Source organism: Pelobates fuscus, chromosome 3 (genome assembly GCF_036172605.1).
Source record: "Pelobates fuscus isolate aPelFus1 chromosome 3, aPelFus1.pri, whole genome shotgun sequence".
Taxonomy (NCBI): domain Eukaryota; kingdom Metazoa; phylum Chordata; class Amphibia; order Anura; family Pelobatidae; genus Pelobates; species Pelobates fuscus.
In genome coordinates, this window is record NC_086319.1 from 257,201,601 (window position 1) to 257,229,006 (window position 27,406).

At 43.1% G+C, this 27,406-nt stretch overlaps 1 protein-coding gene across 1 annotated transcript in view; it reads left to right on the top strand.

Moving 5' to 3' along the window:
- Window positions 1–17,139, top strand: part of LOC134602908 (protein tyrosine phosphatase domain-containing protein 1-like) — a 40,625-nt gene extending 23,486 nt beyond the window's left edge. Inside the window, exons 7-12 of the mRNA XM_063448372.1 lie at window positions 9,238–9,354; window positions 9,749–9,859; window positions 11,947–12,045; window positions 13,633–13,710; window positions 15,175–15,285; window positions 16,297–17,139. Of these exons, the coding sequence (XP_063304442.1) occupies window positions 9,238–9,354; window positions 9,749–9,859; window positions 11,947–12,045; window positions 13,633–13,710; window positions 15,175–15,285; window positions 16,297–16,443 (663 nt within the window). The 3' untranslated portion in view covers window positions 16,444–17,139. The remainder of the gene's footprint in view (window positions 1–9,237; window positions 9,355–9,748; window positions 9,860–11,946; window positions 12,046–13,632; window positions 13,711–15,174; window positions 15,286–16,296) is intronic.
- Window positions 17,140–27,406: the final 10,267 nt, after the last annotated feature.

Genomic DNA, 27,406 nt, shown 5'->3' on the forward strand with positions numbered 1-27,406 from the left:
ATTAGACTCAGCAAAAAGTCTAATTTCATGGGCACTATTCACTGAAACTGTGGCAAATAAATTCTGCCATCTATACTTCTTTTGTTTATATATTTAATATTGGTTTTATAAATTTACTTGGTGTGGAATGTTGACATTATGTTCCCAAAATGTATCAGCAAACAATACTACATAATAACACATTTGAGTAAATTGAAATTTGCCTTTGAATGGCCATTCAATAAAGAAACACTGTATTCCTAACATGTATTCCTAACACTAAAGTGTCCATCTGCCCCAGCACTACCCAGGTCGCATGAATATGCCGTATATTGAATTAACATTTAACTTTTCTAACCCAATGTAAACTAGTTTACCTGCTGCATTTTAACTCACTTTTGAATTTAGCTGTTTGTTGTTATTTTTTTATTTTATTTTTTTTTATCAAACTACTAGGTCTAACTCTAACCATTATTTTGATTATTTTGGCCTCAATCAAAATCATTTTACACCTGTTAGAGAGATAACCAATTGTCTTATAACTGCTACAAATTAACCAAAAGTATTGCCAGTCACAATTAGTGTTTATTTTTCGCTATTACTGATAAGTCTATTACTGTATTTCAGTTACATTTACTGAAATGTATTTTCTTGTACACATTTTATTATGTATGGTAGGAAATATTTCGCATAAGTGACTTAGACCACACAATAAACACAGACACAGTTTATTTATGTTTCAGTGGGCTTGACCGTGGTGTTTATTTAAAGCTTAAAAGGGGCATACCACCATAACTTGATAACGGTAACATATTCACATAAATGTTTCACTTTACTTCCAAAACTTTTAACTTTCACCATCACTTAATTGCCAGTCAGTCATAGCTAACCTGACTGCCTTTTATATACAACCATTTAACACATATCCTTCCTCAGAACTTGAACCTGAGGATGACTTTGCCCCACCGCCTCAGCTGAGGTAGAACTACCCCAGATGAGCCCCCCCCCCCACTGCCAAAGCCCTTTCTATCATGTTTCGCAAATCCAGATGAAAAAGTCCAGACCGATATATGCCAAATGAACCTGGTCCTTACTAAGCAGGCCCGTTCTTTCTGATCCAATCCTAAATGCCTATACGAAAACGCGCCAGCCATGACAAATCTTGACATTGATAACTTCAACTTTCTACGCACTCCCTCCAGTGCCTTTAATCGTTGGTTTACTAACCATCGCCAGCGCTGGACCATCTCTCACTAAACTAGAATGGTGTAATTGAATAACTTTCTCCATTCCAAACAAACCTTTGAACAGTATATAATAACTGACGGCTTTAACCACACCTATATCATAACCCCCTCTATGAATTATAAAATATCTGGAGCAGGCCAAGTTGATGCGCACCCTAATATGAGCTCCATTAACTGATGAAGTCGTCCACCACCTAAACCTTTCAAATATATTGCCACGTCATGATGATTAAAATCCAAATTCAGTCCATATATTCTTGCTCCTGCTGTTTGCATGGCCCGTTTTATAAAGGAATGGCCTGCAGCCCAAACATTTGTTACGATACCTGAAGAAATAATAAAAGAATGAAAGGAGGAAAGAACAAACATTACATCATGTAGTCTCGCACATATACTTTACAACCATTTTAGTCCTGGGGGGGAGGTACATCTATCAGTGGCACATGGGATCTAATAGAATAATAAAAGGTGAACCTAGTGTTCCTCCCAGCATACCTAGAAGGTGTGGGTTATTAATAAACTACAGAAGAAGGTATTAAACTTTCCTTATACTAATATGGGGATCATATTGACCGCACTAACATTTAAGTAAAAACATTTTAATGACTAACAGGGTTCTGATTCACGTTTTTCTGCTATTTTATTTTTAATAGTCGACCAGTTCATCAAGTTCGGCTGCTTGAATTTTCAGTTGCCATCAAATTCAGTTGAAATTTAATTTTTAAAAAGTTTATGATTATTAACTTTTTTCAGCCAATAGAGTTAAACCAAGGGATCTTGGGGATGGCTTTCCCTGTCACACTCTTCATATATAAATGTCACGACTGGACGTTGTTTGACAGTGTCATATTTTGAGAATTGTTTATCCTTGTTTATTTATGTTTATTTACTTTTATGAATGTTTGATTGTGCGTGTGTGTGTGTGTGTGTGTATCTGTATCCAGGTGTGTGTATGTATCTGAGTGTCAGGGTGTATATCTGTGTGTATATATGTGTGTGTCATAGTGTGCCTGTGACAGGGAGATTGTAATTAAAAATTTAATTTAGCCAATGTATAAACGTGATTCAGAGAGAAGGGGTTAGGTTCCTTGTAAAAAAAGAAAAAAAAAAAAAAAGGTGGGGGGGACAATAAGTAAAAAAAATTGTAGATAATTTTTTTTTCATTAAATAGTTATTTATAATAAATCGAAAAACTAATTTAAGTCATAAAATCCTTCATAGAAAAGTGTTTCAATTTACATATTTTTTTTTACATTGAAATTCTGTAAAGAATATCACAATTATCTTTTCAATTTACCCTTAATTAAAGTTACCTTTACTTGCCCAACATATAAAAAATAGGTATTGCACTTTTTCATTACTGTCTGTGTGTGTGCATCTGAGTATGCGTATATGTGTACGAGTGTCAGGGCTGCCATCAGAAATTTTGGGGCCCCTGACACAGCTCAAGGTCTGGGCCCCCCGGCGCCTGCACCCGAGTCCCCCTCCCCCCCCCCTGAGTCCGCCACCAGGGATGCAGTGTCTGCAGGGCCGGTGCAAGGATTTTTGCCGCCCTAGGCAAAAGTAAAGTTTGCCGCCCCCCCATGTGACATCACAGTGCCCCACCCATATGATCTGCCATGTTAACTAACAAAGTGCTGCAGTGCCGCCGTGTTTACAATAAAAGGCCTGCAGGGACAGGCTATAGACACCAGAACCACTACATTAAGCTGCAGTGGTTCTGGGGACTATAGTGTCCCTTTAATGTGAGGTAAATTAAAGATTAGTGCCACGAATAATATACTAGATTGCCTACTTACAACCAGATGAGGATGATGATGGGCTTCAGTTGCCGTCTGGCTCCACTGGTCTGGTGTAGAACAGGCTCTCTGGAGGCGGTTTGTAACTGTGGTCACAAAAATCAATGTTCTGGGAGAACGAGAAGCAGCTCCATTTTTTGAGGGCCCTTTACACAGCTCAAGGTCTGGGTCCCAGGGTCCACCTTCATGTTCCACCAATGAGTTTGTTCACAGGTGTGTGTGTGTGGGGGGGGGGGGGGGGGGGTTCCTGATGTGTGTAAGGAATGCATTGTGTGAATCTGTGTTTGTATGTGTAAGGGCTGCAAGGTGAGTTTGTGTATGTATGGGATGCAGTGTGTGTGTCTGTAAGGGATGCACTGAGTGTGTGGAAGGGGTGCATTGTGTGTTGCTGTGTGTAAGGGGTGCATTGCTTGTGTATGTGTGTCTGTGTGTAATGCATTGTGTGTTTTTCTGTGTGCAAGGGGTGCATTGTGTGTGTGTGATGGATGTCAATCTCTCCCCCTACCCCCGTCAATTTCCTTCTTCTCCCCCTCCCTCTCATTTCCTTCTTCTCCCCCTCCCTCTCATTTCCTTCTTCTCCCCCTCCCTCTCATTTCCTTCTTCTCCCCCTCTCTCTCATTTCCTTCTTCTCCCCCTCCCTCTCATTTCCTTCTTCTCCCCCTCCCTCTCATTTCCTTCTTCTCCCCCTCCCTCTCATTTCCTTAATCTCCCCCTCCCTCTCATTTCCTTCTTCTCCCCCTCCCTCTCATTTCCTTCTTCTCCCCCTCCCTCTCATTTCCTTCTTCTCCCCCTCCCTCTCATTGCCTTCTCCCCCTCCCTCTCATTGCCTTCTCCCCCTCCAATTTCCTTCCTTCTCCCCCCTCCAATTTCCTTCCTTCTCCCCCCTCCAATTTCCTTCCTTCTCCCCCCCTCCAATTTCCTTCCTTCTCCCCCTCCAATTTCCTTCCGTCTCCCCCCTCCAATTTCCTTCCTTCTCCCCCCTCCAATTTCCTTCCTCTCCCCCCCTCCAATTTCCTCTGGGGGGCCCTGAGGTGACCGGCTGCTGGGCCCCCCAGGAGAAGAGGCTGGCCCAGTGGGAACATACCGGGGTCGCAGGGCCCCCTGCGACCCGGTATGTTCCCGGTATGTTCCCACTGAATGTCCCCCAGGACCGCCGGGCCCATGACAACCGTTGCGGTTGTCATGCCCTGATGGCGGCCCTGACGAGTGTCAGCGTGCATGTGTGTGTATATATCAGTATGAATCTGTAAGTCAGAGTGCGTGCATGCATCAAGGTGTGTGCATGTGCCAGTGTTTAAATGAATTTTTGTGTATATGTCAGTGTGTTTATCTGTGTACTAATGCATATGTATATCTGTGTAAGTATGTATGTATATGGTCATGTATATGTGTATGTGCATACATCTAAGCAATCACTCACCAACACAACATGAAAACACACTCCTGCAATCTAACACAAATATTACATACAAACACACCCCTACATACAAACTCCAAAATAATATACAAAAATATCCCTTCACTCAAACACCAATACTACACACAAATGTACATGCACATTTAAAAGCCTCCACTACATACAAACATCCCTGTCAGAGGCGACTCTCTAATTAGGCGATTTAGGCGGCCGCCTAAGGCCTCGCACTGTCAGGGGCCTCGCGGCCGCCTAAATCACCTGAGGGCACACTGACATGTCGGGTTCTCGGTCTATGACCAAGGACCTGACACAGGAGGGGGCCCGGCGGCTTGCCCTTTATGCCGCCGGGTGTGAGGCCCCTCCTGTCAGTCCGCCTGGAGAGAGAGCCAGCCTTCAGTCTGCAGCTGCGCTGGGTGAGAGCTGCAGACTGAAGTGTCTCGTGATCTCCAGTCAATCAGAGCGTTGCCGCGGGTTACCACGGCAATGCTCTCAATGAAGATTGCGAGACATCTCCAATGTGGTCTGCAGCTCTGCATCCAGCGGAGCTGCAGACCGGAAAATCCACCGGACCACAAGGGACACTGGGAGCCCACTGGACCACCAGGGAAGGGAATCTCCAAAAAAATAAAAAAAGTACATTTCAACCCCCCCCCTTACCCTGTCACCCCACTTACACTAGGTCACCCCCCTACCACTGTCACCCCCTAACACTGTCACCCCCTTCACATCCTGTCACAACCCTTCACATCTTGTTACCCCCCAACACTGTCACCCCTTCACATCCTGCCACCCCTTAACACTGTCACCCCTTTACATCCTGTCACCCCCCTAACACTGTCACCCCTTTCACATCCTGTCACCCCCCTAACACTGTCACCCCCTAACACTGTCACCCCCTTCAAATCCTGTCACCCCCCTAACACTGTAACCCCCCTTTACATCCTGTCACCCCCTCTCACACTGTCACCCCCTCTCACCTTGTCACCCCCTCTCACCCAGTTACCCCCTTCACATCCTGTCACCCTCTAACACTGTCACCCCTTCACATCCTGTCACCACCCTGTCACCCCAACACTGTCACCCCCTTCACATCCTGTCACCCCCTAACACTGTCACCCCCTTCACATCTTGTCACCCCCTCTCACCCTGTCACCCCCCTACCACTGTCACCCCTTCACATCCTGTCACCCCCTAACACTGTCACCCCCTTCACATCCTGTCAACCCCCTAACACTGTCACCCCCTTCACATCCTGTCACCCCACTAACACTGACACACCCCTGTCACCCCCTCTTACTCTGTCACCCCCTCTCACCCTGTCACCGGCCTCTTACTCTGTCATCCCCTCTTACCCTGTCACCCCTCCTTACTCTGTCACCTCACCCTGTCACCCCCTCACACCATGTCACCCCCTCTCACTTTGTAATCCCTCCTCTCACTCTGTAATCCCCCTCTTCCTCTGTCACCCCCCTCCCACTCTGTCACCCTCCCTCACACTATGTCATCCTTCCTCTCACATTATGCCACCCCCTCTCACTCTGTCAACCACTTACACAATGTCATTCTCCCTCTCACTCTGCCACCCTCCCTCCCACACTAGGTCATCCTCTCTCACACTAGGTCACCCCCCCCCCCCCCTTTCACTCTGTCACCAGAGATGTCGCGAATATAAAATTTTCCGTTCGAACCGCCATAGACTTCAATAGGCAGGCGAATTTTAAAACACACAGGGACTCTTTCTGGCCACAATAGTGATGGGAAAGTTGTTTCAAGGGGACTAACACCTGGACTGTGGCATGCTGGAGGGGGATCCATGGCAAAACTCCCATGGAAAATTACATAGTTGATGCAGAGTCTGGTTTTAATCCATAAAGGGCATAAATCACCTAACATTCCTAAATTGTTTGGAATAACGTGCTTTAAAACATCAGGTATGATGTTGTATTGATCAGGTAGTGTAAGGGTTACGCCCGCTTCACAGTGACAGACCAAACTCCCCGTTTAACGCACCGCAAACAACTACAAACAGTCCATTTGCACAACTGCAAACTCCCCATTTGCACAAGGTTGGATACCAAGCTAGCCATGTCCCGTTCCTTGTCCTCACTGATGTCATTGAAGGTCTCTTCCTCCACCCAGCCACATACAACACCAAGGGTCCCCGAAAGGTGACAACAAGCCCGCTGTATTTTTTTTTTAAATGTACACTACTGTACACTACAGGACTGTAGTGGACACTGAATACACTAGCCTAGCTATCGATTTCCCTATTAAATCAGCAGCAGCTACACTGTCCCTCCTCACACTAAGAATGCAGCTTCCGGGGGGCGGGGCCTAGCTGTCATGGAGGAAAGACGCACTTCATGTGAGCTCCCTCAATATCTCACTTTAAGCAGCTATCAACAAGCGAATTTCACCCCAGAAGGGGATGACCCAGCAATGTTGCTCCTACCTGACCGACCCGACATGCTTAATAGCAGTCAGCAACTCAACAGAGTCTTACTTACCTCCGCGTGGCAAGTGTGGCCTGGTGCTCACCGGGCGGGAGAGGCGGCCGATCTCCCGATCCTGGGATGCCCAGGAGCAGCTACTTCCCGGCAGGAGCTCCGTTACACCCCCTCGGACCGGTGGGGGTTATCCCAGTCCACCCCTGAGAGGCTGTATGGAGCTAATGGACGCACAGAGCACAGCCTCCCAATATGGCGGCAGCCGCGTGTCCTCCTGGTACCAGCAAAGCATGGCAGGATATTGAGTCTAAGCTGGACAGACTCTATAATCAATTTTGGAAGCAAATAACAAGCAGGAAGCCCCAACAAGCTCCACCACAGCCCCAACAAGCTCCACCACAGCTAAGCGAAGCAGTCCCCATTAAAATCCACCAACGCAAAAGGCCTCGAAGACGGGACCGGAGGCACAAACAGAAATGTAGAGCCTGCCCCACGTCAAGCAGGCTCTGCATTTCTCGCCTCCACCTTAAGCCACCACAATCCCGCACCGGACGTGAAGCACCACCGGGACAGATCCGACCACCCGACAAAACAAGCTTCCACCACCTCAAGCCGCGAACCCGGCACTCAGCCAGAGACTTGCCTTTGTTGTTCCAGGTATCAGGGACTCCCAGGGTCTGCACCTGGCGCCCAGAAGGGATTGGATGAGCACAAGCAGTAAACAGCAGCCTGCCAAGCATGTCCCAGTATAGCCGATCCTCCACACCATGCCTTTGATCACATGAACTGCTCTCTGCACATTAACTAATCGTAAAGTAGCAAGTGTTTAAACATGTCATTATTTCACCTCCTAAAGAGTTTATTGTCGTAGTTCCTTACATGCCTTTACCTTAACCGTTCATGTATTATGTTATTCACTAGTCTCATCTCATGGGGCGACTCACCCTTGATTTATAACTAGTGGTGGAGCTGCTGATATAAATACACAGTTGATAACGTGCAAGCTACACTCTAAACATGACAGCCATCTTTCACAACAATGTACTGCTACATACTCATACCCTCAGTGCAACTAGCCATAGCACGTTCAGCCTAGCATGCTCAAATATAACACACTTCTGTCTAAAAAAAAAAAAAAGAATGCAGCTTCCGAATGAATCTAAAATGGATGCTGTCCAGGAGGTGGGAGGGTCTGGGCGGGAGGGTCTGCTGCTGATTGGCTGGAATGTGTCTGCTGACTGTGAGGTACAGGGTAAAAATGTACTCAATGATGACGAATAGGGGGCGGACCGAACATCGCATATTTTCGCAATCCGTGGAAACCGTGAAGAAGCTATGTTCGCCAGGAACTATTCGCGACATCTCTATCTGTCACCCCCCTTTCACTCTGTCACGCTCCCACTCTCACTCTGTCACCCTCCCACTCTGTCACCACTCTCCGCACACACTGACACCACTCTCCGCACACATTGTCACCCCTCTACATACACACTGTCACTCCCTCCAAGCACACTAACTCCCTCCAAACACACGGGCTCCACTCTCTGCACACACGAGCACCACTCTGCGCACTCAGTGCCAAAGGCCAAAGGCAGTACACAAACATACACATGCTCAAAGAAACATACATACAGACACACACTCTCAGGCACACTCAGGTAGACAATGCAACGATGTATACAGAGACTAGCCCTCTATATCCAGTGCTGCAAGCTCTCCCTTCAATATATCTACAGCTTATTATACACACATAAGTAATCTGCTTTTTTTTCAATAATGGTGTTAGTTGGGGCCTCGTGTATGAGTTTCGCCTAAGGCCTCGCCAAGTCTAGAGCCGCCACTGATCCCTGTATTCAAACGCAAACACTACACACCAGCGCACCACTGCATTACAATAGCAGTTATACATACAAATACACCCCTCTATACACACATATATCCTATACAAAAGCAACTGCACACAAATATGACCCTGCAAGAATGGGCAAATGGTAGATCCCCAGCTAGCATAATTATTGTTGGAGTTGTACGACAGATAGGGATCTACCTTTTGGCCACTCTTGCACTAGAGAGAGGCCCAAAAAACTTTCTTGCACCAGGGCCCTCTCTTCATTAGTTCCACCACTGCTGGCCTCATAGTGGCACGTTACACATTGAAGTCCTTCATTTGTAAATGGTGTTGTGTCAAGTTCTATAGATATGTTATCTAGTGGTGTTTCATTTTCTGTATTCATTTCCAAGTGTTATTTCAAGCTGCTATCTGTTATAGCTATTGTACATATGGTTGCAAAGTTGATTAGCCCCATATAATCTGTGTTAGATAAACCTTTCATAACATTTTCTTTCAGGTGGACATTGTAAGTAATGGGATTTGTCAGCTTGGACTGGTTCCAAAGACTCCTTTGATACCAGAGGATAGATTGTCAGAAGACAAACAAATCAACTCAAACACCAATGTCACAAATGTAAGCTCAATAGTCAAAGAATGAAAGTCAGAGCATTCAATGTTTAGTATTAAATGAACATTCCAAGCTCCAGAGCAAATCAGTTTGTTGAGATACGTTGTAAAAACTGTGTGTATGTGTGTGTGGTTCCATTGTTTTTTGTTGTTGTTTTTCTGGTTTTTGCTTTTTAGATAAAGCTCAACCAAATTATTTTTTTATGTATGAAAATTAAAAATGGAAAGATGGTTGAAACTTGGCACCATCATTTTGCTTCCAAGCCTATACACACCACGTGACATATGACATTATGCTTTCTTAACTACTAGATCCTATCTATCCACATTACTGTTTATGGTAACTGTGACTGCTTACTACCTTGCAATGCCGGTGATTTTTTCTCTTTAACATTTGTCAGGAGAACAGAGGGGCCATAATGCCCTCCCCACATGTGTTGTGCATTGCAGAAGCACTGGCAGGTTTGGAGGATCCAGACCCTGATACCAAGAAAGGAGTTCAAAGTATGCAGGTCAGAAAACCAATGGGATGTGGCTACTTATAATTGATTACAGAGAGATTGATATGTTTATTATATTTAGTTTCTATAATTTCCTATGGATATGTCATCACCTCTGCCATAAAATAGTGTATTTTAAGAATATAAATTAACACTTATCTTATAGTTTTCACGTTTCTCAAACAAATCCAAATTCATCAATATAATAATCAAAAGGGGGAGAGTTAAATATCCAGACACAGGTATGAACTCAGACATACTCAAGTCGAAAAGTAATAAATATGTGCCCTTGGGTCAAGTCCCCTCGAAAATGGTAGACACTGTTTATGGAACTTTATAGAACGTTAACTTTGTCAGAAACAGATTTGTACACGTGTAATCTACTGAAATAAATAATAATGGCTTATTAAGTGTTTTTTTAATTACTGATAAAAAAAAATAAGACAAATTATTCCCTATTTAAATTTAAAGGGACACTATAGTCACCAGAACAACTACAGTTTAATGTAGTTGTTCTGGTCTCTACAGTCTGTCCCTGCAAGCATTTTCATTTAAACACAGCCTTTTCAGAGAATGGGAAAATGCCCCCAAATGTTTTTTAGTTCTTGACATCATCAATAGCTTTCTAAATTCTAACTAGACATCTGCATTAGTATTTGAAGAGATTTTTTGGAACATTCTAAATAGCCATACTAGATCATAAAGAACATTTAAATAAAGCAAATGGCAGTTTTTCTCAACTCTGGAAAAGACATGCTTCCAATGGAATATTATTGCTAAGTTTAGTTAAAAATGAATTCAGGAATTGATTTATATTTGGGACATCTTGGCCTTAACCTTGGGAAGCACTATCAATATTGGTTCTTCTCCTTTGTGCTTTTCTCACTAGTGCTACTTTGCAGTATGCTGGCTGGTGGATATTATAGATCTCTCAGCCTTAACTGTATTAATGTCATAATACCTGCCACCTGTAAAATTATTGTTGCCATCCTCCTAAATACCACCGTTCTTAAATTTATACCTCTATTCTTGTGCCGCTTACGTGAAATATACACGTATGAAATATACACAGATTAGCTTCAACATTAAAACTGGAGGGGGTTTCGTATCTTACAGGGCACATGCTCTAGTGAATTAGGCGCATGCATACTCACAGCGTGTGAAAACCCTACCCCAATACTGTGCATGAGCAGTTTAACATCATATTAACATACCCACCAGCAGGCACATGCGTACTCGCAACATTCCAGCACCAGAGGTGCCCCGTAAGAACGCCATACCCTCTAAAGGCGGGGTGCCGGCCCACAGATAAGCCAACCTACAGCTGATTTGGCCTCACTTCCGGAGCAGTTGCGTCACCGGATGTGGTGGGGGTAGGGAATTACAGATAAGGTTTTTTTTTATTGAACACCGATGCTCAGATAAAGGGCTACAGCTCATTAGAAATGCCCGATGGGTTCCCAAAACTTGTGGGTTCCAGGGAGGCTGCATTGCCGGTAGTTTAGCACACAGCTGAGCAGATAAGTATATTGATCTCTTTGCCAGCTCAAGTAGAGCCCCTCACTTTCAAACCCAGAGCTCCAGCACCAAAGGGCCCCTGCCTGAGCCTGGGCTCTTATTGGCAGCATATGCCCCACAATGGGTAATCTCTGCACTCTTATACTTACATTTACACACTACATACATATCTGTAAGAGACTTTGTTACATTCACACACAATATGTATATGTGGAGATGGGATGAATTGTATGGTTGACCTTTTTTGGAACAATAAATGAAATTCCGATGTTATTCATTTAATCAGATTTTAAAGGATTTTGTTTTATTTTATAATGCAAGTGGATGAGATTTGGAAAGCCCGTGAAAATAATAGGCATTGGTGCAATTATTCAACACTTTTGACACAGATAGCTTCAGCAGTATTGTGGGTTTAACAAAGGAAATCAGCTTTGGCAAATTTAATCCAAAAATCAGTTATGAATGGTATAATACCCCTTAAAGACAAATTGTCGCTTTGATTCCTGCTATCAAGAAAGCAAGCTATGAGACACCTGCCGTAGTTTTCTGTCATTTTCATTACATGTTTTCATTTTCTGTAGAGGCTGTTGAATGAACAGGGAGCATGGGGATCGATATACACAGAAAACAACCCAAAAATCATCTGCACTCTGCTTTGGGATTGGCTACAGCAACTGAAAGTTGGTTTCCTATTTCAGATCTTCCATAGAACTGTGATGCTGAGCCTTGCTCATATAATATATTTGGCATGCATGCAATCATTTTCAATGGGAATGAGGATTTACTAAGGCATTTTTGCAGAAACAGGATGTCAGCCAAAATCAGTTTCTGGTTATAGTCATGTATCTTTACATCAGGAATATGGATTTTGTTTCTAGTGACATCCAAATGATGATGTTTGGATTCAAATATTGCAAACATAGGCCTCGATTTAACATTTTTGGTTAAGCATTTCAAATTATTTCATATTTGTAGATCAGCTTTTAAAATTAGTTTTCAATGTATTAAAAAAAAATCAAAACATATTTTGTTAGTGGGGAAAGTAATGGAAACCATGTTAAAGGATAGGATTTTTGAACATCTAAAATCTTTAAGTTTGGATTCCAATATTGTTGAATGGGTAAGGCAGTGACTGAGTGAGAGGCAACAGAGGGTTGTAGCCAATGGAGTATATTCGAAGCATGGGCTTGTCACCAGTGGGTACCTCAAGGATTTGTACTTGGACCCATTCTCTTTAATATTTTTATTAGTGATATTGCAAAAGGTCATGATGGTGAGGTGTGTCTTTTTGCTGATGATACTAATATATGTAACAGCGTTGATGTTCCAGGAGGGATAAGCCAAATGGCAACTGATTTACTTAAACTAGAAAAATGGTCAGAGCTGTGGCAACTGACATTTAATGTGGATAAGTGCAAGATAATGCATCTTGGACGTAAACCTAACCTCAACATCTGAGGAAAGGGATCTAGAGGTGATTCTTTCTGATGACTTAAAGGTAGGCAGACAATGTAATAGAGCAGCAGGAAATGCTAGCATATTGCTTGGTTGGATAGGGAGAGGTATTAGCAGCAGAAAGAGGGAAGGGCTCATGACATTGTACAGAACACTGGTGAGACCTCACTTGAAGTATTGTACGCAGTACTGGAGATCGTATCTCCAAAAGGATATTTAGAGAGAGTTCAGAGAAGGGCTACTAAACTGGTTCATGGATTGCAGGATAAAACTTACCAGGAAAGGTTAAATGATCTTAACGTGTATAGCTTGGAGGAAAGACGAGACAGGGGGGCTATGATAGAAACATTTAAATACATAAAGGGAATCAACTCAGTAAAGGAGGAGACTATATTTAAAAGAAGAAAAACTACCACAACAAGAGGACATGGTCCTAAATTAGAGGGACAAAGGTTTAAAAATAATATCTTGAAGTTATACTTTACTGAGAGGGTAGTGGATGCATTGAATAGCCTTCTAGCTGAAGTGGTAGAGGTTAACACAGTAAAAGAGTTTAAGCATGCGTGGGATAGGCATAAGGCTATACTAACTATAAGACTAATAAAAGTATTTAGAAAATTGGGCAGACAAGATGGGCCGAATGGTTCTTATCTGCCGTCACATTCTATGTTTCTATATATAAAAATGTATATATCAATGTATAAAATAATATTTTTTTACAATAGGAAATCATTTGCAAAGCTTATCCAAAAATATAAAATCGATGCCATGAATCTACATATATTACTTTTCATTCTTTTTCCTCCACCCAGGAACCTGTGCTATGCCAGGAAGATGTAAATCTATTTTGTGATGGAGACTGGAGAGAAAATCTGACTAGACTTAGCAGGGTGAGACCACACGTTATCTAAAAAAAAATCTAAATAAAATCTACCTTCATGATCTTCTACATCTGTTGTCACCTTATTTTAAATACAGTATTGTCAGTATGTTCAAGCTCTATATTATATACCTTAACTTTTTTTTCTTTTAAACATAAACAGTAGTAAGACAGACATCTCCATATGTACAAAAATACTTATATAGAAAACATGTGAGAATCTGCACCAAACAATGGAGTCCCCAATGGTATTTTATTTTCAGGGAGCAAATTAAACAGGGAAAAACTAAGAAGTATTAATATACAAACTGGTGGCTCTTCATTCTAGCAATGAAGAAACAGCAAACTTCAGAAGTGTATTGAAAAAATTATAATCCTGAGCATGCATTCACCAGAACAAAAAGCTTAAAATCTCACTAGTATTTTTTCTTTATTATTTCTTGGAACTTAAAGGAACACTATAGGGTCAGGAACACAAACATTTATTCCTGGCCCTAAAGTGCTAAAATCACAATCTAGCCCTCCCTGCTCTCCCCTAAATATAGTAAAATCTTACTTTATTCCAGTCTGCTGTTGCTGGCTCTGCACCTGATCTGCCTCCTTGGCTGACATAATCAGAATTAATGATCTCAGCTAAACAAAATCCTTTCCCATAGGAAAGCATTGGATTAGCTGAGATTTTCAAATTCTGCCAAAGACAGCCCGGGCCAATCAGCATCTCCTCAGAGAGATGCATTGAACAAATGCATCTCTATGAAGAAAGATAAGTATCTCCATGCAGAGGTGTGCAGTACTGCCCCAGGAAACACCTCCAATCAGCATCTGATTGGCCGCTGGAGGTGTCCCTAGGCTGTAATGTAAACACTGCCATTTCTCTGAAAACACTATGTTTACAGCAAAAAGCCTGCATAGACTGACTATACTCACCAGAACAACAACATTAAGCTGTAATTATTCTGGTGACTATATTGTCCCTTTAAATGTTGTCAGTAACTGCAAGTACTGTGCAAAAAAAAAAAGAAAAATGTTTCTGTGTGTCATCATGGGAATTTTACCAAGAACAGTTAACTTCAATACAGTTCAATACTTCTGCAATGTTATAAAAATCTCTTTAATGATTTAGAAGTTTAATAAAGGGACATGTCCCTCTGAGATATAACCTAAAATAGTAGCTATAGAATCATAATCTCATTGTACTCATTATATGTTAATCAGAAACTACTCATACTATAACTTTCTATAAAATGTGTTACATCACAACCTTGAACATGAACACGTTCAGAGCTGAATGCATTTTGCATTTCCTGAGTTCCATGTTACTTTTACAGCTCAGTTTTTGGTCTTAAATTTTCTTTTTCAGTGCTTAATTCTTCCCAGTTCAGTGATTTTTCCCACTTGTTTCCTTTTAAAATGTCACACTGTCCTTCTGTCATTATTATTATTATTATTATTGTCATTATTGTGTATCTTGCAGAGTCAGGGTGAGACCTTATGCTGTCTCCTTCAGTGTGTCAGTAAATTGCCATCTTTACCAACGACATTGGAAGACCTAGTATTATTGAGATTGATCAGAGCACTGACTCAGGTAGGTCTGGGATAAATTTTTTCTCCAATGTAATGTTTATAACCATCATTTAGACATGTCAGTTATATTGTCACCTTTTCAGGCTGAAAGACTGTTTGGGTGTGATATCAGTATAGGCAGTACTCCTTAAAGCCTTCTAAGCTTTAAGAAAATGAAAATATGTGCATGATTGAAAACATGACTCAAGTACTACTAGTGTCTAGACCAGGGTAGGCAACCTTCGGCACTCCAGGTGTTGTGGACTACATCTCCCACAATGCTCGTACAACCTTAATGCTGGCAAAGCATCATGGGAGGTGTAGTCCAAAACATCTGGAGTGCCGAAGGTTGCCTATGCCTGGTAGACGGATGCTGTATCATTTGTGTGGTTGGAAATTCCTTTGAGAGGGTGGTTCTTGTTTTCATGCCCTTGCCCCAGGTTGCTGAAAGTATCATTTAGCGTGGATGAATGTTCTGTGATCAATGTGGATGATTGTACTCTCCACAGTATGAGTTTAAGCTCACTGCTCAGTATGAAATGGAAGGATTGCCCTCTGTAGAAAGGTTGCTCCTCAATGTAGTTGAAGTTCTATCATCAGAGTAGCTGGGAAACCCTTACTCCTTGGTTTTGGTTAAAACTATACTTGTGTATAAAAGACTTTATGTCAATTTGGATGGAATTTCACCAATTAGAATTAATTGAGACCACATTTTTTCTATTTTAATACTTGTAAAATCATAATATTCAGTGAAATATTTTTTAATTTGATCTGACTGCCATTTTAATTTCAAGAAATAATGTTTTCATAGTTTGTTGCAAAATTGGAAAGTGTTTCAAAACTAATGTTTTTGGCTTCTTTTGGATCAACCGCAAAAACAGATGTGAGAAAGGCTGACTTTGATGGTTGCAAGTCTCTTTTCAGCCTATGCAACGATTTCGTCCTTTATAATTCTTCTTTGATGCTTTATGTAATGCAGGTTCAAGTATAACATGTATAATAATACTATGTGATATGTGTATTTTTATTACAGCAACCCCCGGACAGTCCTAGGCTACCTGATAATGTCATATCACAGCTGCGTACGATTGTCAATGAGATAAGAATGTATGGGGTGACTGCTCGGGCACAACGCAAGCAACAGATCCACAACGCAAGCAAGCAGAATGGGGAACAATAATTACAGTGTGAAATAATACCTTTAGGAATCCGTACATGAGATGGCAAGACTGAAGAGAAAATACACAGCAGGTTATGGTCAACTCATGGTGTAGATATGCGTCAACTGGGGTTGAATAACAAACAAGCCACTGGAAACTTTACCACTGAGCTATTATTACAAAGCAAAGATGAAAGTACAGAAAAACATGGGACTTTGTAACAAAACTATTTATTTCATTAAAACGTCAAAATGATATTACAGGGAGGCATAACAAATTAACAATGATAGAGCCATGTTGGTCAATGCATAGCTCTGTGATTTACATTTTCTCAATACATACTGTATGTTGTGCAAGTTCTTTCATACTATACAGAAATTACGGATGGAATGGTCTACAAATACAAAATATATAAAATGTACAGACTGCTCAATTACAGACGCAATCTAAAGGGAGGTAACAATTAACCTTTCTTTGCACAGATTTATACACATTCAATCATAATGGCTAAAGTTTACATTCATTTGCCAATTAATCCCTTAGAGTAAAAATTTGCAATTACACAAGAAAACATCGCCACGTTCTACCACGTATCAATCAGATTTATAATGTAGGGATATAGAAACTGTATCAACCTCTAAATTTATTTTAACAGCCCCTGTAAAAGCAAAAATACTGAAGAAGATAACTCCATCACCGAGTGGCCATTCCTGGTTTAACCCCTTAAGGACACATGACGTGTGTGACACGTCATGATTCCCTTTTATTCCAGAAGTTTGGTCCTTAAGGGGTTAATCCAGTGTGGTGGTTGTCAATTTAGTAATGGTCAACTTGATTGTGAACTTTGTGACCGCAGCCTAATTCACCTCATTCAAACTAATCTCTGCAATCATCTCCAGGTGTGTAATTAGCAGATAGTTAAGAAATACTGTGAAGGGTTATGCAGCAGGGTGAGCATTTTGGAAACAGAGTTAGCTGTTAAAGTTAGGTGAGATATGTAATATGGTAACAGAGTGGAAGATTAGGGAATTACAGGAGGCCTTTAAATTAGGTCTTAGTGTGAGTAAGTACTTAGAGACCAGGCTGAAAGGGTTAATGTTTAGGATCATTTTGAGGTCAAAACCTCCAATGGGCCAGAAAGTATTATGCCAGACTAATTTGTCAGTGTTTTATGGTTTAGATTTGGGCATTATAATAACTCCTGAAAAAAGGATTATAGAATCCACTAATATGGACGATCTCCATTGACTGTTGATGACATATTCTCTTAGTTCCTTATTACTTCTTACCCCAAGTTATCTGATGTGTTGAGCAGATTGCTCCTGGTTTTGTTTTTGTATTACAAACATATCTTCTTGTTATAAAAATAAATTTAATCTAATAAAACTTATGTATAAAAATATGTTGTCTTGTTTTGCAAATTGAAAGATGTTGTTGTTGGTTTACAGTAGGCATTTGCATGGGGAACATTTTCGGTTTGGCATTCCGAAATTCGGGACTTCGGCAATTCGGGACTTCGGCAATTCGGGACTTCGGCAATTCGGAACTTCGGCACTTTGGCAACTTCGGCACTTTGGAACTTCGGCATTTCGGCACTTCGGGACTTCTCTTGTAGCCACTTAGTAGATAACTCCCTTATTCCCACGGTATTAGGGAGTTTTCTACCAAAAGGCGGAAACACCTAAATTGGTCTTTCAGCCAAATGTACTAATACTAAGTAAAAATTACTTAGTATTAGTAAATTGTGCCCCTACTCGCTATACTGCGAGTAGGGGCATGTCTATTAAACAGTGAGCAGCCTGTGGGCGGTTGGGGGCCCTAAATCAGAATAAGGGGGGGACCTATTGTCCTCCCCCCGGCCCCCACCCCTGAGCGGTGGGTGGGGGCCCTAAATATTAATAAGGGGGGACCTAATGTCCTCCCACCTGGCCCCCATCCCTGAACAGTGGGTGGGGGCCCTAAATTAGAATAAGGGGGGGGACCTAATGTCCTCCCCCTGGCCCCCACCACTGAGTGGTGGCCCTAAATACTAATAAGCAGGGGCGGGACCTAATGTCCTCCCCCCTGGCCCCCACCCCTGAGCAGCAGGTTGGGGCCCTAAATAAAAAAAATTACTCCCCCTCCCCCAGGTGACTAGGGGTTCCCAAACCCCTAGTCACCCCCTCCCCCCAAAAAAAATGAACCCCTACCTACCCCCCTCACCCTAAAAATAATGAGGGGAGACCTTTAACTAAGTACCTGTAAAAAAAATAAAACTTACCATTTGATGTCTTCTTTCTTCTAAAATCTTCTTTTTTCAGCCCCAAACAAGGCCAAATAAAAATACATAATAACCGTCGCAACCAATCAGAGAGTTATGAGTCAAATTACACAGCGTGGGAAAATTCCAAAGAACTTTCCCACGCTGTGTAAAATGACACAGAGCACGTTGATTGGTGGATTTCAACCCAAACAATCAGAGTGCTGTGACAGGAAATGTAGAGACTTACCTGTCCGTCTCTTCATTTACCTGTCAGAGCATTCTGTTTGGATGGCTTAAACCCACCAATCAGAGTGCTCTGAGCCTAATTGCAGGGCGGGGCAAGGCTTTTTTTTATTGATTTTATTTTGTAAGTGCGTCGGTTAGTATGGATTTTCATTTGACCTTTTTCGGGACTGAAAAAATAAGATTTTATAAGAAAGAAAACATCAAATGGTAACTTTTTTTTTTTTTTTTTACAGGTGCTTAGTTAATGGTCCCCCACTCAATTTTTTTAGGGTGAGGGGGTAGGTAGGGGTTAGTTTTTTTTTGGGAGGGGGTGACTAGGGGTTTGGGGACTCCTAGTCACCTGGGGGAGGGGGTTAATTCTTTATTTAGGGCCCCCACCCACCATTCAGGGGTGGGGGCCAGGGGGGAGAACAATAGGTCCCCCCCTTATTGGTATTTAGGGCCCCCACCCACCGCACAGGGGTGGGGGCCAGGTGGGAGGACATTAGGTCCCCCCCTATTCTAATTTAGGACCCCAACTCACCGTTCAGGGGTGGGGGCCAGGGGGAGGATATTAGGTCCCCCCCTATTAGTATTTAGGGCCCCCACCAACCGCTCAGTGGTGGGGGCCAGGGGGGAGGACATTAGGTTCCCCCCTTATTAGTATTTAGGGCCCCCACCCACCGCTCAGGGGTGGGGGTCAGGGGGAGGACATTAGGCCCCCCTTATTAGTATTTAGGGCCCCCACCCACCGCTCAGGGGTGGGGGCCAGGGGGCAGGACATTAGGTCCCCCCTTATTCTAATTTAGGGCCCCTACCCACCGTTCAGGGGTGAGGGCCGGGGGGCCCTTATTTTACTGTAGGGCCCCCACCTGCCGCTCATGGGTGGGGGTGGGGAGGGCAATAGGTGGGGGTGGGGAGGGCAATAGGTCCCCCCTTCAGGTTGGAAGCCCCCACCCGCGTGGCATGGGTGGGGGCTCGGGAGGGGGGATGTTTTATTTGTTTTTGTTTTTTTTAAAGTGAGCAGCCACAGGCGGTATAGTGAGTAGGGGCATACTTTACTAATACTAAGTAATCTTTACTAAGTATTAGTAAATTTGTCTGAAAGACCAATTTAGGTCTTTCAGCCTTTTAGTAGATAGCTCCCTAATACCGTGGGAATTAGGGAGTTATCTACTTTTTCATTCCTGTCATTACATTGACTGGCTAAGTAACTTACATTTTATATGAATGTATGTTACTTGATTGTTGTAAGTGTTGCAAATGCTTACAGCTGAATCCTGGCTATGTTTGCATACTTTTTATTTAAAATTGTATACAGTGTAACATTCTTCATTCTTCCACTGGGTAAGTATATTAGTTCTTAGGCAATACTGTGCTTCGGAACTTCGGCACTTCAACACTTCGGAACTTTGGCAACTTCGGAACTTCTGGAACTGAAGGTGATCCCTAGCCAGATAAGCTTTGGGAGCACCAGAAAAAGAGTTCTATGGGTGTTGACTGTATATATAATAATACATTTAAAAAAAAAAACATTTTATTATGGGGCATTGATCGACCCCAGAGAAAAAGAAAACTTAAAACACCATCACAACTATAAACACACAGGGGAGACTTCGTATGCATATAGAACTCAGCAGATATAGAGTGGTATTGTAGGGTAGAGAGTCATATAGTATCCTGGATTCACAGTGAATGAATACTCTACAGTTTATGCTGACATCATAGGAACACCTTGGTCACTGAGTCTATCCTCAATAGAAAAAAATTGGACTCAAAATATGGATGCCAGATAAGTCGCAGTGTATAGCTTAGATTGATATAAAGCACTAAATATTGGTCTGTGTACAATGGATGAAAGGAACCTCAGTAAGCAGTGGATAAAAAAGTATCCTTTTGCTAAAATCTTCCAATATATAACAGCCCCAGAGGAGCATGTATCAAAAACAAAGTATCCAAAATGTAGCAGACAGTGACTAAGCTTATCTATGAAAACTGCCAAAAGATTCTGCACTCAGAAGAAAAATGCATGAATAATTATGTCTAATAACTAAGTCTAACACTAACTAGACTCAAAATAAATCCATCTCGGGATTTCTCAGATGAACTATCCGAAGAGGCAGAAGGAGAATATCAGCCTGCCCCTGCCCCAACTCCAATGGCTAAACAGAGCAAGAAGGGAGCAGACTCCGAGCCAGTCACCACGGCGATTCTGAAAACGCTATTAGCAGATCTGCAGAGGAACATACTTGCAGATGTCACGGCACTGAGAAGCGACCTACAAGGCCTGACAGGCCGCATTAGCACGCTAGAGGGTTCCACACAAACAAATGCCCAAAACATCACCACGCTACAGCAGGCGGTGCACGACTTACACACACAGGCCCAGCAGCACGAAAGACGCCTCGCTGCCCAGGAAGACTCTAGGCGGAGACATAATCTGAAAATGAGAGGGCTTTCAGAGGCAGTACCGGAGCAGGAGCTGCCACATGTAGTGAGGCGACTGTTCTCGACCATCTTACCACCCAGGCAAGCCAAAACGATTGAACCTGCTGACCTCTTTCGGATCCCCAAACCCACGGGAGCTCCAGCCACGGCCTCAAGGGACGTTATACTGGTATTCCACAATGGTAAAGACAAAGCTGCAGTCCTCACCGCCCTGAGAGGAAAAACACCTCTCCAATTTGAGACCATGGAACTGACTTTCTATGCTGATCTCTCCAGTAGCACCCTAGCGTGGCGGCGGTCGCTCTGACCACTTACCGCCTTGCTCCAACGCCACAAAATAGACTACCGCTGGAAACTACCCCGTACGCTCCAAATTCGACAGGGGGCAAACTTACATCAGATCCAGAACATCGAGGACGCTGAAGCAATACTACGGTCCCTGGGCCTACCGCAGGACTCGCTCTCCCAGGGGGGACAAACCACCCTCACCTCACCAGTACGCACCTGGGATCCGGCAAGGATCACGCCATTTGTCCCCAAGGGCTCAACACCGGACTCTTACGCAGCGGTCACCACCTAGCTAATCAATTTGGATAACCTACATGGGGGCCCATCGCACCCAACCCCCACCCATCGCACCTGGGAGTTGGCTGAGATGTTGGTGGATGCGTGCACCCGACCGCAGCCGGACAACCCTATCACCCTGCGGGGAGCTTCCAGGCCACAAACCTGCTGCTGTTGATGTATGACTTGACCACCCACAGCATCCTACCATACGGGATACACCTAGTAGTATGTACTATATCCAGCAGGGGGCTTTTCCTTTGACCAAGGAGTGTTACCATTTATGTGTTATTCTAATCGTTGCATTTCTCGTTTTTCTTTATTTTTCTTTTCCTTTCTTATCACTGTTGATGTAACACTGTTGCATGTCTGAATTGCAAGAGGAGGCGCAGAGGGGATATACTCGCCCTACACATACCACATAGTTCAGGGGACCACCGAGTAGTAACTCCTACTATATCTACCTTACTGAGCACTATGCCCGCCTCGGCAGGCTCCCTCGCACTACAAGTCTAAACGTTGATACAAGTCTAAATATTGAGGGGCTCACCCTGAACTGCGACTCCAGTAACGAATAAGTTTGCAAGGAGACAGGGACCCCTATAGCGAATTAATTTTGATTTTGAAATTTTCTTTTGATCTCTACCCGCTTTTGTGAAGCAGTTCCTGTCACAGACCCTTACCTAGTCTTATGCCTGTAGACCAAATAACACTTACCCTAAGGCAGCGCCAATACAGCTTTATCTTGCCTGGGATAGTTAGGGCAGGCATGTTATACATCTCGTAGCGGGGACTACTGATACAGTTGTCCGTTTCACACAGGGAAATAGCTGTCTCAACTAAGATTGCCAATTACTATGCCGACAACTGAACTCCTGCTCCTAATCAATCAGTTTACTATATATGAGCTCGATGGCCAGCGATGATCTACAGTCAGAGGCTCTGTTAAATATAGTGTTTTACTTGAGACAGCCGACGGTACCGAGCTGGTAGGCAAACTTCTCTGCGGAGAGGCCCTTTAACCCCTATGGGCCACCCCTTCGAGCAAAACATTAGTTTTTCTAACAATGCCCTGCACTATGGCTTAATCCCAGGGACCTAGTCCCCAGACGGACGAATCTGCGATACTGAGGCACAACATATAAAAGCATACACGTTAAATTTTAGTTAGAGCTCGTTGCCTACCCATGCTACACACGACTCTTCCCTACACTAACTGGTAAAAGACTAGCAGGATAATATGCTAAGAACACTCCTAGTTTACTCGCTAGCATGCACATAACATCACAAACGGTTTCTAAACAATGTACAAGCATAAGAAATTCAACGCGCTACCTTAACCAGTAAGGCCAATCTAATATCAATCATTTATACTTTTAGTTAAAGCTTGGTTTACCGCAATGTTATTTTATTCCCTTAAAAATGTATGCATACTCCAAATGTCTCAACTGTTGTACTGTGAATATGAAAATCGAGCCTGCAAACGCTGTTGGGGCGAAACAGGCACTGCTGTACAAACCTGCATACCAAAAATAAAGAATTTATTAAAAAAAAAAAAAAAATCCATCTCCCCCACCCAGTGAGCACATCAACTAATGCTGTGGTTTAAAACAAAAAATAAAGCATAGGACCTAACGCACGTTTCGGCGCTGCTAAAGCGCCTTTGTCAAAGGTGAAGTTGGTACTGACCTGTAACGCACTTTATACCGAACGGTATGGTTGTTTCAGCCAATCAGCGCATCGGCATACATTCTTTGTTCGCGCCAAAATTCAAGGCGCTGTGTATGGCTGTTGGTCGTCTAGTGACGTCCTCTTTTGGCCCGCCCCTGGGCGTGAGCAAGGGGCGGACCTTGCTCAATGTTAGGAGCCGAGGGATATAATCCTGATCATATTGAGTCCGTCTGTCACGGACTCCACCCCTTATGGGCGTTTCTTTTTGCGGAATCATCACAAGATGTACATATCCATTATACATATACTGTATGGTGTATCACATCATCCATTTTGCCCATATATTCAATTAATGGGCGAATTTATGGATGAAGCCAAATAGCAAATAGTAAAACTTAACTTGATAAGAATTTCAGAATTTCAGTCTTGTCTAACAGATAAATCTAGACATACTGACATTAATCAATAAGCTGAAGGGACATTATTTCTTAACATAGTAATCTTCAAGACAGAAAAATAGTCATAATGGTGGCCTGACTGATGGTGTGAGCGGACGCTTCTTGTTTCGGCTCCCGACCAACCTTACCTTTTTACGCCGCCAAAACCCCATACAGCTAATATGGGTAACAAAAAGAAGCAGGCTCCGTCCCAAGAGACTCCGGGTCCGCCCTCCAGCAAGAAATCCGGAGATTTGGACCGCTACTTTAAAGAAAAAGTGAGGGCTCTATCGGAGGAAGAAATGGAGGAGACGCCATCTTCCCCACGTGGCTCTATACCACACAGCCCAGCGAGCACGGACATTCCGCCCGCGATCGGCTACTCACTACTGCAAGAAATGATACAGAAATTCCCCTCAAAGGACGAAATGGCATCTATGCTGGCTAAATTGGAGGCATCTATGCAGGACAAACTCTCTGCCATCACCACGGAGGTACGTCAAATAGGCCTCAGAGTGGGAGACTTGGAGGGGGATAGAGACAACATACAGCAACAACTGCACAATATTGAGCAGAGACAAAATGCACAGGAACTCAAAATCACACAAATCCTACGCCATAACGAGGACCTCGACAATAGAGGCAGGCGTAATAATTTAAGAATTAGGGGCATCCCTGAGCCCCAAGGGGACACGGAAAATATTCAAGTTATTTTGCAAACGCTATTTAATAATATCCTGAACCGCCCCACTGACACTCATATAGAACTGGACAGGGCCCACAGGGCAGTGAGACCTAAGGGACTGCCGCAAGACATGCCACGAGACATCATCTGCAGGGTACATTATTATGCACTAAAAGAAGATATCCTGCGTCTAGCCCGAAACTCCCCAACACTGGCGGCTGCCTCACCCCACATTCAAATTCTACCAGATCTGGCTTGGCAAACGCTACAGGGTAGGAGGGCGCTCCGCCCGATTACCCAGGCCTTGCAGGCGAAGGTGATTAGATACCGGTGGGGATATCCCTTTTCCCTAATGGCGACATATCAGGGGCGACAAGGTAACATCTCTACCATTCATGATGTGCCTGAATTCCTCAAAATGTTTGACCTTCCGCAGATGGAAATAGCAGACTGGTACAATACATGGCACCAGGAAACCAAACAAGCCCAACCGCAAAGGTCCAGATGGAGGGGACAAGCCAAGAAAAGGAGAACACCAGGAAAACGGCTCCCATTTACACCGACCACGAGACCCCGATCTACTTCTCAGTACACCTGAACATCCACCGCGAACTTGCGGCCACTTGGACACCGTTTAAATCCTTCAAGGGGATCCAGTACCTGAAGGAACAAGGTCCTGGACCTTCTTCTCCAGTCATTACCCTCGAACTGTAGTGGACACTATAACCCATGGAAGTAGACTTAAGGACACATCAACGACCGGTGGACGTGGAAGATGCATGTAATGTATACAATATGTCAAATTAGATGTGGGCGCTAACATAAATATCTCACCATTAGGTGGATAGCCTACACAACTGTTTATGACCGTTAAAACTTGTATTAAAAAAAAAAAAAACAACAACAATTATTTAGGTATATCTATATAAATGAATCAGTAGAAGAAGAGGTTAGAGAGATATCAGGGGACATTTCTAGTAGATAGAATTCATAGATATGAACTGTCTTAATATCTACCCATCGGAGGACTGTGATTTCTCTCATTGTTTAATGATCTATTAATGACTGAATCTATATTGTACATGCATAAGTCTTTCTCAATTGTGTGAAAGGAGGGTCGACCCGGGTGTCTGGGGCTGGACAAGGTTTGGGACAACCCTTAATTTTTAGCCCGATAGTTTACGAGCCTCATTGATAAGTTGACTAGCGCTTGGCGGCGCAACAACATTATTAGATCAATTTAGTAAGGTTGGAGGGAGCTCCGACAACCCATTAACACCACTAATAATCTATTACAAATAGCTACGATTCCAAAATCAGTTGCATGATATTATCTCAAATACCCCAGACGTAACCCACTGCGGTTACGAGCGGTGCACTAACTACATCTCATTCACCATTTGTAAGTAATCCCGTTTCAGCAAGTGAAGCTGACGGTGTGGGTCATAGAGCACTGACTCCTTGTACGCTGGTACAAGAACCAGCTAAGGCTGGTAGATCCTAGGCTTAGGATCTAAAGCAGAGTGTAAATAAGTTCTGGTTATTAATTTGTTGAATTGTTTATACTTCCATATTTGTTTTGTTTTGTCTCCTTTTATTCCCCCTCACACTTGATCAAGACATCACAATAGAAGAGTGTCTGCGCAATAAATAGACTTAGAAGCCCACTTACCCACAAAGCTACACCACTTTGGTTACACTAAGTGTGAAATGGAGGAACCACTTAAAAAATCTTCAAAGGTAACAGACACACTGAATATACTCTCTTACAATGTCAAAGGTCTTAATTCACCTATCAAAAGAAATATGGCACTCAGGGACTTTCATAGACTTCAAGCGGATGTGGTATTTGTACAGGAGACACACTTCAGGGATCCCAGAGCTCCGACATTACATAATAGACATTTCCCTATAGCTTATTATAATAACTTCACCAATAGTAAAACACGGGGAGTAGCAATCTTGATTGGAGCCCAAATCCCCTTTATGTATAATTCGCATCATACTGATAGATCAGGTCGCTATGTCATCCTTCTGGGCACTATATACAACCAACCTATCACCCTAGTAAACGTCTACCTGCCGAACACTAAACAATGCCATACCTTACGCAGAATTCTAGCCAAAGTCCAACAACTCGCGACAGGGATAACAATCATAGGGGGCGACTTCAACATATCCATAGATGGGCAAAAAGACAGCACGGCCCCTCATTCAGACCATTTAAAATCAGTCAGGTCACAGATGAGGAGCCTCATGCATAGTCACCAACAAGTGGACTGTTGGAGAGCGCTGAATCCTACCACGAAGGACTATTCCTTCTACTCTAGACCAGCAGACACATATACGCGAATTGACATGTTTTTAACCCCTCAGAAGGACCTCTCTCTGATAATCTCAGCATCTATTAACAATATTACTTGGTCAGACCATGCCCCAATCCAGATGAAAGTTAGGATCCCATCTATGGCACAAGGGAGAGGACAATGGACATTGAACACGTCTATACTACACAACGACAGGGCAAAACAGGCAATAGCTGACTCTATATCTCAGTACTTCCGAGACAACATCACCCCAGATACTACACCTTTCCTCCAATGGGAGGCTCATAAATGTGTAGTTATGTGTACTTTTCACCCTGGCCAACCCTAAAACTTCTCTTCCGGCCCTAATGGAGGTAATGTCTGAATATAGCACTTTCTCAAATT